The sequence below is a fragment of the Nuphar pumila genome, chromosome 3 (genome assembly GCF_984573655.1).
Source record: "Nuphar pumila chromosome 3, dmNupPumi1.hap1.1, whole genome shotgun sequence".
NCBI lineage: Eukaryota > Viridiplantae > Streptophyta > Magnoliopsida > Nymphaeales > Nymphaeaceae > Nuphar > Nuphar pumila.
In genome coordinates this window covers 22,933,803-22,950,818 of record NC_143251.1, presented here as the reverse complement: position 1 = coordinate 22,950,818, position 17,016 = coordinate 22,933,803, and the positions used below count along the sequence as shown (strand labels likewise).

Genomic DNA, 17,016 nt, shown 5'->3' with positions numbered 1-17,016 from the left:
TAACGACCATCTTCGGAGGGAACATATAACCCGCTTAGCCGCCAAGTGCCAACGACCTTCCACCCTCTTATTAGCGGGGAAAATAAACCAGATTTAAATCGTTACAAGATCAAGAACCAGAAAAGCAACGTCTCTGGAAGCTCTCGTGGAGCGCATCATCTTCTTCCCCTTTGTCTACAGAGAACCAAAGACGATCTCGTTGTCCATGGCATCCATCGTTTGTCGACTTTCACCGTCGTTCCAACGAGGCTTTCTGCTTCCCTTATGCTCGGAGCTCTGCGCTGATCGTTGACTCGAGGCGATTCGTTTCGATATCTCCTTAGTTGTACTCGAGTTCTAGGCTGCGGATCGACGTCACATGCTTATTCTTCCTCCGGAAGGAACGCGACTGCATGGAGGATTCCCAGGAATGTGCAGAGAGGGAGGAGATCGCATCCCGTTTGATCTCAACCTCGTTGTCCTGCTCTCTGGGTTCGCCTTGGGAGCGTAAACGAGGCCGCCTGTGAGTTTCGATGCGTTTTCCTGCCTTCTTCTCTCAATTTTCATTTTTCTTTCTCAAGTTTTGGTTTTTGTGGGTTTAGTGCGTTTGTTTTGATCGCAGCGTGGTTTCTTGCTCGTTGAGGCAGGAGAACGCAGGGACGCGTGCGATTGATGCCACTGAGGACGATCGCGTCCCGTACGTTTGATTAACCTCGCCGTCCTGCTCTCTGGGTTCGCCTTGGGAGCGTAAACGAGACCGCCTGTGAGTTTCGATGTGTTTTCTGCCTTCTCTCGATTTTCATTTTTTCTTTCTCAGGTTTTGGTTTTTGTGGGTCTAGTGTCCGTTTGTTTTGATATCAGCATGGTTTCTTGCTCGTTGAGGCAGGAGAACGCATGGGTGAGATTGATGCCGTTGAGGACGATCACTTTCCGTACGTTTGATCTCAACCTCGCCGTCCTGCTCGTTGGGTTTGCCTTCGGACCGTAAACGAGGCCGCCTGTGAGTTTCGATGCGTTTTCCTGCCTTCATCTTTCGATTCTCATTTTTTCTTTCTCAGGTTTTGTTTTTTGTGGGTCTAGTGTGCGTTTGTTTTGATCTCAGCATGGTTTTGAGGCAGGAGAACGCAGGGATGCGTGAGATTGATGCCACAGAGTGCCAGATTGTGTATCTCTCCGAGTAAGATAGTTTGATCATTTACTATTTTATTTTTTTCCAATCCTTTTGTTTTTAGCATAAGCACCACCTACCGGTTTTCCTACACGAACCCTAATCAAATTCGTGTAGGAAATTTATGATCTATTGTGTCGATCTTCCTTTGGAATGATTTGTACTCAAACGAGGTTGTTTCAATTGGTGAATTGTATTTGTATATATTAATAATTTTAAATTGGACTAATGCACAGGCTTAAAAAAGGTTCTCTTCAACCCAATTTAGTTCCGATTCTCGCACCAGAGTTTACACCTAAAGCGTACTCGATACGCAATTAACTCACCAAGATATGGCAAAATTGTAAATTCCGACCAATGGAGGGCCTTTTATTAAGCAAGTACTCCTTCCACACGCTTATAAGCGGGGGAAAGTAAGCCAGATTTAAGTCGTTAAAAGAGCAAGAACAAGAAGAGCGACGTCTCTGGAAGCTCTTGCAGAGCGCATCGCCATCTTCCCCTTTTTTCTATCGAGTACCAGAGACGATCTCTGACTCTCGGGCCATTCGAAACCCTAATCTCGTCATCCATGCCCTCCTTCATCGCCTGCCGACTCTCGCCGCCGTTTCCGCGTGGCTTCTGCTTCCCTTCCGCTCCGCCTCTCCACGGTCGGAGCTCTGTGATGATCGTCTACTCGAGGCGATTCTTCTCGAGATCTCCTTCGCTGTACGTGAGTTCTAGGCTGCGGAGTGACGTATTATGCTTCTTCTTCCGGAAGGAACCCGACCGGACGGAGGATTCCCGGGAATGTGCGGAGAGGGAGGAGGATCGCGTCCCGTTTGATCTCAGCATCACCGTCCTGCTCGCTGGGTTCTCATTAGGAATGTAAACGAGGCCGCCTGTGAGTTTCGATGCGTTTTCCTGCTTTCTTCTTTCGATTTTCATTTTTTCTTTCTCTGGTTTTGGTTTTTGTGGGTCTACTGTGCGATTGTTTTGATCTCACCGTGGTTTCTTGCTCGTTGAGGCAGGAAAACGCACGGACGCGTGAGATTAATGCCGCGGAGTGCCAGACGGTGTAAGACAGTTTGATCGTTTACTATTTTCTTTTTTTTCCAATCGATTTGTTTTTAGCCTATTGGTGTTTTTAGCATACGCACCGCCTGCCGGTGTTTTTAGCATACTCACCGCCTGCCGGTGTTTTTAGCATACTCACCGCCTATCAGTTTTCCTACACTATTTTTAATCAAATTCGTGTAGGAAATTCATGATATATTGTGTCGATCTTCCTTTCGAATGATTTGTACTCAAACGAGGTTGTTTCGATTGGTGAGTTATAGGGTTCTTTGTCCTTTAGGTTTTGCATGCTCTTTTCAAAAAGTTCTGGGTCAAGTTAAGTGATGTATTTGTGTTGTCTGTGAAGGTCGACACGCTTTTGTAAATTGATTTAGTTGTTAAGAGAGTCTTGTATGCTTTCTTGTTTGTCGATTCTAATCCTTCAAAATATTTATCAGACCAGGCGTGAGGTTTATGATGGGCAGCTATTTATCAATTTGAAGATGGGTATGGATTTGCCTGCCATGGATCCCTGGGTTGGTTCCTTTTCCCCTTTTTCTTTATTGATTCATTTTGTCAACTTCCATGACCTTTTCTAAAGGCCAAATTGATTGCTCTCTTTTCACCAAAACATGCATGGTAAGACAGTTTTGTTTATCCATGTTGACAAGATTGTGGTAACTGGACGATAATAGCTTTGAATCACTTAGATGTGCTCAATTGATTCTTGAATAGCAAGTTCCAATATGCCACATAGACATGGATATGGTATTGGGAACAACACAGGCTTGCTTGGTGTGAACAATACTATGGTGGATCAGTAGACAATGGACTTTATGTTTAAAAGATTCGTCCACTATGTCAACTGCCATGTTCTTCTCTAAAGGACAAATTGATTGTTCTCTTTTCATTAAAACATGGATGGTAAACAATTTTACTTATGTATCTTGACAAGATTGTGATAATTGGATAATAGAAGAGTAGAAGCACTTAGATGTAGTCAATTGATTCTTTAATGGTAAGTTTCAATATGCCACATAGATGTTGATATGGTATTGGATGCAACATGGGATTGCTTGGTGTGGCATGGGGGTCTTATATAACTATGATACATGTGTAATCAAACAAGAAAAATGTGCACAAAATGAATGCCTCTAAAGGCTACAAGAACATACAAAAGTTCACGAATACAAAGAGCCACTTATGGGCAAGATACAAAATTCACAAGGAGTCACAACATAAAAAATAATTTTTTATATTACTCAAATATGCTTGAGAAAGCATAAAGAAAATACATGGGGGAGATCCCCTTTTATAGAGCAAACAAGGGAGCTAAGGGGCTAGTCCAACTAGCCGTTGGACTAGCCCAATGGCTAGTTGGGCTAGTCCCAGCAGCTATAAACCTGAAAAAATAAAATAAGAAAAATAAAAAATGATTTTTACAAATCTTCTCCTAATGAACAGTCCCAATTAGATAAATGAAAATGACTAAAATACCCCTAACAGGCATTACCTATTACATGCATATCTAAGATACATATATATATATATATATTAACATGGATTTCAATTCCTCTTTGTGTGTGTGTGTGTGTGTGTGAACATCATATTATAAGTGCAATTTTTCGAACAAAAATTTCATGCCATTATGATTAATAAACATGAAATAACCAATCCTAGTTGAGAATTCGAAGATCTTACTAAGACTGATAAAAGATGGATGAAGCAGTGCAGTGTTAATCATGTCCCTAGGAGATTGACCATGTCTGTAAAGTGTTACTGCGTGTTTGGTGTTTGTATTGGTTTTGTGTCATGTTGACAAACATTATAAGTGAAGTGGTCATAAAACATGAATTTTAGGTGAAGGATGCCGTTGAGCTATAATATGGTTTGCTGAATAAAATTAATGGGGAGGTGGCAGATGTTAACCCTGAGAAGATATTGTACATTCTATGGTCCTCTTAATTAAAGCATTATGAAAGATCATGAACTGTCTTTGACATTAAGTCCTATGAACAAAGCATTAAAGGATGGTGAAGCAAATTTACTTCACAATGCAAGAAAATATCACTTGGTAATTGGTCTTAGAAATATTTTTCTTTATTAGACATGCTATTCATGGTAAATCTAGTTACTTGATATGCATCACGAGAGTTGGTAATATGAATGTTAATATATATATATATTCTTCTTTATGTATTTATATCAAAATACCTGATAGGGGTATTTTGGTAATTTGACTGTACCTTTTATTTTTTCTTAGTTTTTTTCTTTTTCATTTTTTGTATTCTTTTTTTCCCTTTTTTCTTTTTCTTTTTCTTTTTCATGTAATTGGGACCATTGGGGGCCCCACTATTATAGTCGTTGGGGTCCCCAACGGTCATTAATATGACCATCGCGGCTCCCCAACGACTATATTGGGAGCTCCAATGGCCCCCTCTTGTAAGTTTGTCCTTTCTCTATAAATTCAGGGGCTCTCCCCTCTTGTATGTGTGCTTGTGCTCATCTTTTTACTTAATAATATTCCATTTTCCTTTTTGGCATTTCCCCTTTAGTGGGTTTGTGTATTGTGCACATTATGTGCGTATGATTCTTGGCTCTTTGTTAAACTCTTCTAAGAGTTATCTTGCAATTTGTATTTTTGCATTATTCATTATGGTATCAGAGCCAATTGGGTTATTTGTAATCTTGAAAGTATTTTTCTAAGTTCTTTCTCATCTCTACCTCTCTTTGTCATCATGGAGCACGACACACGAGTTGAATTTTCCTTCAAACTCAACGAATCAAATTATTTGATGTGGGCGTCGACTATGGAGAATCACCTTCGTGGAAAACAGCTATGGGGCTTCGTGATGGGGACCACTCCTGAACCAACATTGAAGCTCACCAAGATTGAAGGTGGCATCGAAAAGGCCCTTGATGGTGAAGATCACATTAAAGCAATCAATGAGCATCAAACTAAGGTGGAAGATTGGGAGAGTAACCACATGAATAATGTTGACATAAAAAGCAATTAATGTTAATGGCATATTCAGATGCAGATTGGGCTGGAGATCCAGATGAAAGAAGGTCACTAACTGGTTATTGTGTCTTTCTTGGAAGAAACTTAGTTTCATGGAGCAGTAAAAAGCAAAGGGTTGTTGGTGTAAAGAAGCGGCTTTGAATATATTAGGTTCAATAATGAACCAATACACATGCACATGAAGTGCGAATATACCCACTAAAGGGAAAACACAAGCACATAATGTGCTAACACATAAACCCACAAAGGGGCAAAAATGCCTATGAGGCATAAGTTAATATCATTGAAGAAAATAAGGGTGTAACACACATTACATGGAGCAAAAGCTCCTTCTTGGAGTGAAGAATACAAAGGGGAAAGCCCCTATTTATAAGCACAAAAAGGGACCACCTTGGGGGCTCCCAAAGGAGACGTTGGAGAGCCCCCAACGGTCACATTTGCTCCACTCCAAGAAGGAGCTTTTGCTCCCAATAGAGACGCTGGGGGCTCCCAACGTCTCTATTGGGAGGCCCCCAATATGGTACGAAAACGAAAAACAAAAAAATAAAAAAACAGAAAATAAAAGAAATATTACAATGCATATTCCAATTGGAATATGCGTAAAATGACAAATTAGAAGAATACCCTTGAGGGTATTTTAGGAAGAGAAAATATGTATATATATATATATAAATAGAGATACGTATACATATATATATATATATGTATACGTATCTTTATATATATATAAATATATATATGTACATTTAAGGATTATATTTCAACATACATATATGTGTACGAGTACACATATTTTAACACCCCCCCCCTCAATCTTTGCGGGGAAACGAAAAGATTGAAAAAAGGACAAGACTCTAAGAGGCTTCAGTAAGGATGCTATTGAAACTTGAAAATGCCTTCCTTGAATTGCCTTCTAATGGTGAACACATTTCCCGATCCATCCAGGGTACTTCTTTTTATCCTATCTCCAAGATCTTGTAGAATAACAACAAAGAACAAGTAAAAAATATCTTTGCACTTTACTCAAATGGAACATTCCTAACAAGGTGCAAAATTATAACTTATGTATAGAAATTTGAAGCACAGGATAGGATAATTACTTTAGCATGAAAATAAAATTTAGAAAACCAAGGTTTCAAAATCATATATCATGTTAAATAGTGGGCGGAAACAAATTGCAAAAGTGCATAACGCATTCATAAGGTCCAACATTGGACAAACACAACCCCATAATGAGGAATAACAAGATGGTCCATTAAGGGACACCACAATAAGCCTACGAAGAAACATAAGCTACATATGTTTTATTGAATGAGGGCCTAAAAGGCCATAATGAGCATATGCATATACTATCATAAAATAAATTAATACTTAAATAAATCATTAATGAACATGCTCCAAACATACTTTAGTCAAAATGAAAACGGATACAAATGTTAAAAATGCATGACGAATATGAACTTCAATAAGAGGGGCTTTATAAAAGTATATTTAACACACATAGATCAACAGTAAAGTTCTTCACATCTTTAAGGAGAAGATCTATGTCAAACAAATGTCATATATAAGAAGCATGATTTGACAAAGTATGTTAAAACATCCACCCAAGATTCAAGAATGAATATCATTTGAGACAAAAGACTCATTTTACATATCAAATACAAAAGTGACCGAAAAACTGTAAGCACTTAATATATAGATTAAATGCTAAAATATCAATTTGATTTAGAAACATATCATAGATATGATTCACTTGTATCTAAAAACACAAGTTATGAATGAAATTTTGAAATTTTCAATAGTAGTTCATACACTACAAGCAACTACCTCATTAGTCCTCCAAAACCTACAAATCAAGTGTATAAGCTACTAGAAAAAGAACATAACCATAATGCCATTAAAGGCCAAAAGACACACACAAAGGTGTGTAAAAATACCTCTTGTCTACATGTAATAATAATTGAAATGAGTGTATCAGCGACAAGAACAAGAGAATACATGCCAACATGGACCAAAAGCATCTCTTGTCTACGTAAAAAGACACTAAAAAACAAGTATGTTCAGCTACTAGAACAAGAGTATCAAGCCAATCATGGGCTAAAACACAATACATCTCTTGTCTACATAAAATGACACTTGAAATGAGTAAAAGAAGCCAACCATGAGCATACATTGCAACGACTAGAACAAGGACACAAATGCCAACATGGACTAAAATCACACACCATGGTGTGAATTAACGCGCCTTGTCTACATATAATAACACTCAAGACAAGTGTGTTCAGCTACTAGACCAAGAGAAGAAAGCCAACAAAGGGCTACCAACACACAAAGGTGTAATAAAATTCTTGTCTATGTATGATGACACTTAGATAAGAGGTATAAGTGGAGAAGACTTTTGAGGCAATAAAACTTGTAATGACAAACATATAAATAAAACCTTGAATCAATAAAACAATATTTTTCAAAAAAGAATACCATATTTTGGAATAAACTATGTAAAAGTATCTTCAACAAGATACTAAAACCGATAGAACAATATAAATGTGTGAACATACACACACCAATAACACATGAAACACTTGTGCATAAAAGCACGAAATCACAAAATGTGCAAATGCACACATAAGTTTCATAAACAATAAAAGGTTGGGCAATAATCCCTAAAACCTTGATTTTAATATACCTTAAAACATTTAAGGTTTCAAACACCATATTTTCATCACATATATAAAAAGAGCATCCATAAGATCAATGGCCAAAATCAAACGAGTGACACACTCATAATTAGAGATCATATACCAAATCATTCTAGAGTCCCAAGGTGCCCATAACTCACCTCAATCACCATCTATAATATGGCAAGCGAACAATCTAAAATGACATAACACAAGGTGCCTATAACTCAACTTAATGATTATCTCTAATATAACAATAAGGCCATAAAAAAGGATTGATGCATCATATACTTTGTGATGGATAAAAGATAAATGCCATAAAAGGGCAAAAAACTCTTAGGGAAAACATTTTCCAAATATGTGATTTTACAAAGAGGGCCGACTCAAAGGTCCAACATAATTAATCACAACAATATGCCATATAACAATAATGTTGCATATATACGAAATTATGTTCAATCATGATCATTATAAAAAGATACAACATGAAATATTTAAGCTATGTCATGTGTGAGAAAAAAATTAGAATAATCCAAGAAACAAATCAAGCTTTTATAATTTGCAATTATATGTATACCAAGATGTAAAATAACAATAATCTTAAATGTGTAAATTTAGGACAACATGTACCAAGATATTGCGGAAGCATTTATAATGATAAAAGAAACAATCCTACAAGTCCATTAAGGGATAAAAACAAACACAAGCCCTAAAGAAGGCAATAAAAACATCTCTTTATTGAAAAGAGAGTACCATGTGAAAATGTCTATGAATAGACAATACGCATACAAGCATAAATATTTTATAAAAGAAGTGTATGAAGACACTCTCACAATCACTTGAACAAAATACACAAAAAGCGTAATAAAGACAAACATGCAATAATGCATGTATTTCATAAAAAGGAACAAATGCTTGAGTCTCTCAAGCTTTAATTATGCAATTATATGCTTGATAAATGCAATTTAAGACAAAGAGGACCATATTATGGCCAATGTAGGCATCCTTAGAGATACAATCAAGAGGTTTTGAAACCTTATGTGAAAAATACAAACAAACATGTTTATAAAGTTGCATCATTAGAAGAAAAATCGAAAATTAATGAAATCTTTTATACCAAAGGATGCAATAGATATACTATGCATTCTATATAGTGTGAGAAGATTTTTAAAAGATCTCTCCTAATGAACACAATGGTTCATACAACATATTTATCACAAATAATTGTTCAAAATTCTTTAACTAAACCAAAACCATTGAGAGACTTTTAGGAGTTCATAAATATTTATCATTAACAAGAACTACTTAGGGTTCATAAAAAAATAAACTACAAAGATTTAGATGTGAGAAATTCTCATACAAGAATTATATCAAAATATAGCAAAGATCATTAACTTATACAAGAATTATATAAGTTATAAAAAAAAATGCACCAAAAAAACCATACACAAGAGTTTTTAAGCAAAGATCATTAATTTAGCAAGAAATCGTATATAAAAAGTTAACTTATAGGTTAATCACGAAATTCTTATGGAAAAATCATAAATCTCACATAATTGAAAAACAATTTTGCAAAACATAAATTACTATTATATGTGATGAGGAATCGATAAATATATAACCAAGAATTATATATTTGAATAATAAACAAGTTTATCAAATTTAAAAGTAGATATTTTAAAATATACGAACACGCGAAATGTGAAAGGAAATGATTCAACTATCAAAAACACTAAATGTGCAAGAAAAATAGTTTCATAATGCATAATATGTTAAGAAAAAAGATACATACCGAAAACTTCTAAAAAAAGAGAGGAACAATGAATACTTCACCATTTCTTGAGCACCACGCTTTCCGTTGCACCAAGAGACAACCCCATCGTAACCTTGCTCTGACACCATGTAAAGAAGCGGCTTTGAATATATTAGGTTCAATAATGAACCAATACACATGCACATGAAGTGCGAATATACCCACTAAAGGGAAAACACAAGCACATAATGTGCTAACACATAAACCCACAAAGGGGCAAAAATGCCTATGAGGCATAAGTTAATATCATTGAAGAAAATAAGGGTGTAACACCCATTACATGGAGCAAAAGCTCCTTCTTGGAGTGAAGAATACAAAGGGGAAAGCCCCTATTTATAAGCAAAAAAAGGGACCACCTTGGGGGCTCCCAAAGGAGACGTTGGAGAGCCCCCAACGGTCACATTTGTGACCGTTGGGGGCTCCCAACGTCTCTATTGGGAGGCTCCCAATATGGTACGAAAACGAAAAACAAAAAAATAAAAAAACAGAAAATAAAAGAAACATTACAATGCATATTCCAATTGGAATATGTGTAAAATGACAAATTACAAGAATACCCTTGAGGGTATTTTAGGAAGAGAAAATATATATATTTATATATATAAATAGAGATACATATACATATATATATGTATACGTATCTTTATATATATATAAATATATATATGTACATTTAAGGATTATATTTCAACATACATATATGTGTACGAGTACACATATTTTAACAGTTGCAAGATCTAGCACAGAAGCGGAATATCGTGCGCTGACTTCCGTCACATCCGAATTAACATGGATTAGACATCTTTTGGTTGAGCTAGGAGAACTTTTACCAAAATCTATTTTATTATGCAATAATCAAAGTGCTATAAAGATCTCATTAAATCCTATACATCATGGAAGGACAAAGCATATTGAAATAGATCGACACTTCATCAGGTAGAAGATTGAGGATAGAGAAATAGAAGCAAGATATATTGGAACGGAGAATCAAATTGCAGATTTGTTCACTAAAGGGCTAACAGTTAAAAGATGCTGGTTTCTTAAAGGCAAGATGAGCATGATTCAAATGCATGCACATCTTGAGGGAGGCTGTTAAGACGCTATATCCTTTATTGCATTATCCCGGGTTTGGATTTGGGTCTGATGTGGATCCGAGATCCAAACATGTTGTGTAATTAGTTTGTATAATCAAGGGCTATTTAGTCCTTTGTATGATAGCCCTAATTAGAGGCTGCATTATATATTAAACATATTCACACCTGGGCTGCTGCCGCAGCCTTTTGAGATTAGAGACACTCAGCGTGTCATCCTTCATCACTGCCACTTCTGCAGATCCAAACAAGTCTCAAACCAAGTATGCACACTCACCTTGCTGCTCTAACACAATTTTCCCTTCTCTCTCTCTCCCCCCCCCCCCCCCCCCCTCTCTCTCTTTGAGTTGTTATAATAGAGGGGCCCTCTAGAAGGTGACGCTCCCCCTTTGGATTCCCATATGGGCTGGGAGATGGAGTTTCCCCATATGGACAAGACTATCGAAAATTATCTTAGGTGGTAGATCCCATAGACTTCTGCAGAAGTTGGATGCATACCTTGCTACGTATGCTTTTGAGGAATTCTCTCTCGGTCACTGGCCGTTCCCTTAGGAGCGGACTCAACTAGCTACCTGGGGTATCGAAAATACATAGCATAACAAACCCCCGGATTAGTTTCAGTTGTTTTTACGTTTCGAGCCTGTGCGTACGCGCAGATCAACTAATATCGAAACAAAGGTTATTCTGCTCACATTACTTGTTGAATTATGCATCATGCATTAATTAACTCATTGTGCTAGATTTGTCGTATTACTTGTTGAATTGTGTATCATGTACAAATTTGATGCATATATTAGATATGTTCACATTACTTGTTGAATTACATATTATGTTTTTTCATATGCTAGATATGTTCACATTATTTGTTGAATTACGTATCATGTTTGAATTAAATGCTTATGCTAGATTTGATTCATATTGTCTTACTGTGCACCTACCAGTTTTTCATGAAATTGACCCATTTTATAGGTATAAGTAATAATTACGTCGGTACGACAAGCGATGACACAATGACGTGATGGTGTCAAGATGAGACTTTTTCCCTGACGTTTCGCTCCTGAGGACATTTCTGTGATTTTTGCATGAGGGTTTCCTTGAAAATTCTTCTTTTGTACAAACTCTAAATTACTAAAACTGCATTTTTACTTTGTTTGGTTTTGAATGTATGGAGTTTCAAATCTATTGTGTAAAGAAAAGGTTTCGCAAGAAATGCGCACAAGGTCTGTTGACTTGTTTCAAAAATACCATTTTTCGTTGAATTACTATTTAAAACTCTGATAAATGAATGTTTATAAGGCTTTTAAAATTTTCCTAAAACTTACAAGTTCGGGATTTTTGGGGTGTCACAATAACATCATGAGCTCAAAAAAATTGATTGGACCCATCAGGGCTTAACCAGGAACCAGGAGATATCAAAGATAGCCATTTTTTTCGCACATGTTACTATGCATGTAATGGGGAACATGTTTCTTGTTTAGAAATTTAATTTTCCACTATCCCGGCTGGACAAGATAAACTACTAACAGTACATAATCTTCATTGCTTTTCAGGAAGCTTTTTCTCATCTTCTTGGTGACCAAAATGAACTTATGCAAGAGCTGGCATCTCAAGGCATGAGTATTATTTATGAAATTGGTAACTCATCCATGAAACGAGACTTGGTAAATGCACTTGTTGGCACACTCACAGGTACAACAAAGAGGAGGAAAGCTATAAAGGTACAAGATTGTGTTGCATTAAGGCTTTTCCTTAGTAAATTTTTCTTTCCATTGTGTCTCTGAGGATGAAAAGGGCAAGCAGACTTAGATACCTAATCTATTTTTTCTGTTGACAGAAGATTCTGAAGTATTTCAAGAGGGCACCATTAGTCAAAGTCCTGGTGGTGGAAAGCTTAATACTTATAAAGAACTTTGTAATCTGGCTAATGAGATGGGGCAGCCTGACTTAATTTACAAATTTATGGATCTAGCTAATTATCAAGCCTGATTAAATTCTAAGCGGGCTGCAGCTTTTTGATTCTCCAAAATAGCAAAACAAGCTGGGGAAGTTCTTCAGCCTTATGTGCGTTCATTAGTTCCCAGGCTTGTTCGCTACCAGTATGATCCTGCTAAAAATGTTCAGGTTAAAATCTAACCTTTTCATATTCCTGCTATAAACTACCATAAATTGATGTCTATACAAATTTTTTGTTAGATGTAATATAGTGTTTAGGAGTAGCTTTCATGTGATTACAGATATCTTGCATGTTGCTGGCACCACAAGTTCTTATACAAGACTTGTTAGTGGTGCATTGTTCATGTTGTTTTATGAACAGGATTGAGTTTCATCAGCTGTAGTACATGGTTTATGCATCCTATTGATTAGATCAAATTGTATTTTCTGTATTTCACAAGCTTATTCTTTTTCTTATATTGTGTAGTTTAAGTAACTTTTCCCTGGTGGTGTCTTGGAACAATTGCTTTTTGGCTATTGCATTCATTCTAAAGGCTGAATTTACTATGCAAATGAAGTTTGTGTTTGAAAGTATGAAGTCGGTGTGTTTAAATAGTGCCCTGTGCTTTTAAAACTTAACAAGATTAACTTTCTTTTAATATTTTACTTATTATTGGGGATCTGTCATGAAGAAGTCCAACTTAGGTTGCCTTCTTGGGTTTTGATACCAGTATATCCTGAACCAGATATCCTTTAGTGTGACTGAAATTCAGTCTTTTTAATTTCTGATATTGAGTTTTTCCTTTGATTTGTTTTTTTCTTGTCTCCTTGTATTAAATCTTTATAGTAAAGAAACTAAGGAATGTGCTATTATAAAAAATGTACTAAATATGGTAATGTTATAAAGGAAGATGCAGTAAGTGTTACAAAGTGCATGGTATATTACAACTTTTGGAAGATATGACACCAAAAGTTGTGTAGCTGTTCATCTTTCATATTGAGCCATTATTTTGACCCTCAATTTTAAGTACTTGGGACTCATGTTCAGTTTTATTTTTTCATTTTGGCTTAAGTTGATGCACTTCACTTCATTATATGAAGTGTGATGTTCACATTGTAAAGAAGTATGCAGAAATATAAAGAATGCTTAATGCATTCACAATGTCCTTCAATGGACAAATACAAGAGAGAGATAAGAGAGAAGTCCACTTATGGGACAATACAACAAGCCTTTAAAAGGCAACACATAAAAAATAACAAGAAGTTTATTAGAGAGGAGCTCTAAGGCTTAAGAATACATGGGGGACTGACCCCAATTTATACAAGAAAAAGGAGCACAAGAGGGGGGCCATTGGGGGCTTTCCATAGTGTCGTTGGGGTTTCAATGACTCTATGTGGGACACCCTTATGATGTAATAAAAGAAGGTTATTAAAAAATAAAAAATAAAAAATAAAAAATAAAGAAATAAAAGACTTAATAAAATAGTGGTTTCTAGAAATAACTATGTGAAATGATCAAAATACCACTATCAGGTATTTTAAATATATATATATATATAAAGTATTTTAACACCCTCCTCAAACTTTACGAGGAGATAACCGAAAGTTTGTTAAGGAGAAAAATAAAATGGGGAGCAGGAAGAGCTTTCGTGAAGAAGTCCGCCAACTGCTATTCTGATGTGACATATGGTAGGGAAACTATTCCTCTCAGATATTCATCACGAACATAGTCACAATCCATCTCTATATGCTTGGTGTGCTCATGGAAGATGTGATTGCTGGCGATATAAATTTTACTTTTGTTGTCGTAGCACAACTTAGAAGGTCCAAAGATGTCTAAACCCATATCTTTGAGAAGACTTCGTATCTACACGAGTTCCACTGTGGTAGTTGCCATAGCACTGTATTCAGTTTCAGTGATGACAGTGAGACTTTTTGCTTCTTGCATCTCCAGACAATTAAAGAATCTCCTAAAAAGACACGAAAACCAGTAGTTGAGATTCTATCATTAAGGTTATCTCTCAGATATACGACGTTCAGTTACCTTAAATTTAGAAAACTATCTCGTTATATACATGGTGCCGTGTTTGACAAAAAAACATTCATAATTTCATCAACAACAAGATGGAATATAAAGGTGGGAGTGACAAGATACGACGTATTGTTAGAAAACTGAATAGTGAATTACATTGTGCCGTATTTGAGAACAAGGCATTCATAATTTCATATACAACAAGATGGAATTTAAAGGTGAGTGACAAGATATGATGTTCAATTATCGCAAATTTTGAAAACTATGTCGTTATATACATGGTGTCGTGTTTGACGATAAGACATTCTTAATTCCATCAACAACAAGATGGAATGTAAAGGTGTGAGTGACAAGATACGACATTCTGTTAGAAAACTACGTAGTGATGTACATGGTCCCGTGTTTGACAATAGGGCATTCCTAATTCCACCTACAATAAAATGGAATGTAAACATGATTGACAAGATAGGATGTTCAGTTACCTTAAATTTATAAAATTATGTCGTTATGTACATGGTGCTGTGTTTGACTGCAAGACTTTTATAATTCCATTAACAAGAAGATGAAATATAAAGGTGTGAGTGACATGGTACGATGCTCTGTTAGAGAACATTGTAGTGACTAGTGTTGTACATGTTGTCGTGTTTAACAGCAAGGCATTCATAATTCCATCTACAACAAGATGAAATATGAACATGAGTGACAAGATAGGACATTTACTTACCTCAAAATTAAAAAACTATGTCGTTATTATATGCATAGTGCCGTGTTTGACCGCAAGTCATTCATAATTTCATCAACAACAAGATGAAATGTAAAGATGTGAGTGACAAGGAAAGATGTTCTGTTAGAAAACTATGTAGTCAAGTACATGGAGCCGTGTTTGACAACAAGGCATTCATGATTCCATCTACAACAAGACCGCATGTAAATGCGAGTAACGAGATAGGACATTATGTTACCTCAAATTTAGAAAACTATGTCATTTTATACATGGTGCCATGTTTGACTACAAGGCATTCATAATTCCATTTACAACAAGATGGAATGCAAAGTCGTGAGTGACAAGATATGACGTTTTCTTAGAAAACTACATAGTGATGTACATGGTGTCGTGTTTCACAAAAAGTCATTTGTAATTCCATCTACAATAAGGTCGAATGTTAACATGAGTGACGGGATAGGACGTTCAATTTTCTCAAATTTAGAAAACTATGTCGTTATATACATGGTGTCGAGTTTGATCATAAGGCATTCATAATTTCAACAACAAAATGAAATATAAAGGTGTGAGTGACATGGTACGATGCTCTGTTAGAGAACATTGTAGTGATGTACATGTTGTCGTGTTTAACAACAAGACGTTCATAATTCCATCTACAACAAGATGAAATATGAACATGAGTGACAAGATAGGACATTTACTTACCTCAAAATTTAAAAACTATGTCGTTATTATATGCATAGTGTCGTGTTTGACCGCAAGTCATTCATAATTTCATCAACAACAAGATGAAATGTAAAGATGTGTGACAAGAAAAGATGTTCAGTTAGAAAACTATGTAGTCAAGTACATGGAGCCGTGTTTGACAACAAGGCATTCATGATTCCATCTACAACAAGACCGCATGTAAATGCGAGTAACGAGATAGGACGTTATGTTACCTCAAATTTAGAAAACTATGTCATTTTATACATGGTGCCATGTTTGACTACAAGGCATTCATAATTCCATTTACAACAAAATGGAATGCAAAGTCGTGAGTGACAAGATATGACGTTTTCTTAGAAAACTACATAGTGATGTACATGGTGTCGTGTTTCACAAAAAGTCATTTGTAATTCCATCTACAATAAGGTGGAATGTTAACATGAGTGACGAGATAGGACGTTCAATTTTCTCAAATTTAGAAAACTATGTCGTTATATACATGGTGTCGAGTTTGATCATAAGGCATTCATAATTTCAACAACAACAAGATATAATGTAAGGTGTGAGTGACAAGGTACGACGTTCTGTTAGAAAACTACGTAGTGATGTACATGGTGCCATGTTTTACAACAAGGCATTCACTATCTACAACAATGTGAAATGCAAACGTGAGTGACAAGATAAGACGTTCTGTTACCTTAAAATTAGAAAATTATTTTGTTATTTACATGGTGTCGTGTTTGACCGCAAGACATTCATAATTCCATCAACAACAAGTTGGAATGTAAAGATGTGAGTGACAATAAACAACGTTCTGTTAGAAAACTATGCAGTAAT

The 17,016-nt window shown here is 35.9% G+C and overlaps 1 protein-coding gene across 11 annotated transcripts in view; it reads left to right on the top strand.

Annotated features, from left to right (window-relative positions):
* Positions 1 to 1,106: 1,106 nt before the first annotated feature.
* Positions 1,107 to 17,016, top strand: part of LOC149842280 (uncharacterized) — a 168,235-nt gene continuing 152,325 nt past the window's right edge. For 2 of the 11 annotated variants that reach the window (XR_016431045.1, XR_016431046.1), the window contains exons 1-4: positions 1,107 to 1,156; positions 2,643 to 2,715; positions 12,334 to 12,501; positions 12,618 to 12,904. Coding sequence is in view for 3 of the 11 variants with exons in the window: in XM_090001348.1 (XP_089857474.1) it covers positions 1,110 to 1,156; positions 2,643 to 2,715; positions 12,334 to 12,501; positions 12,618 to 12,731 (402 nt within the window). In the remaining 8 variants the exon portion in view is untranslated. Of the gene's footprint in view, positions 1,157 to 1,573; positions 2,028 to 2,154; positions 2,202 to 2,383; positions 2,453 to 2,637; positions 2,716 to 12,333; positions 12,502 to 12,617; positions 14,047 to 17,016 lie in introns of those variants that run through there. The other 9 variants (XM_090001351.1, XR_016431048.1, XR_016431049.1 and 6 more) reach the window with 9 other exon arrangements.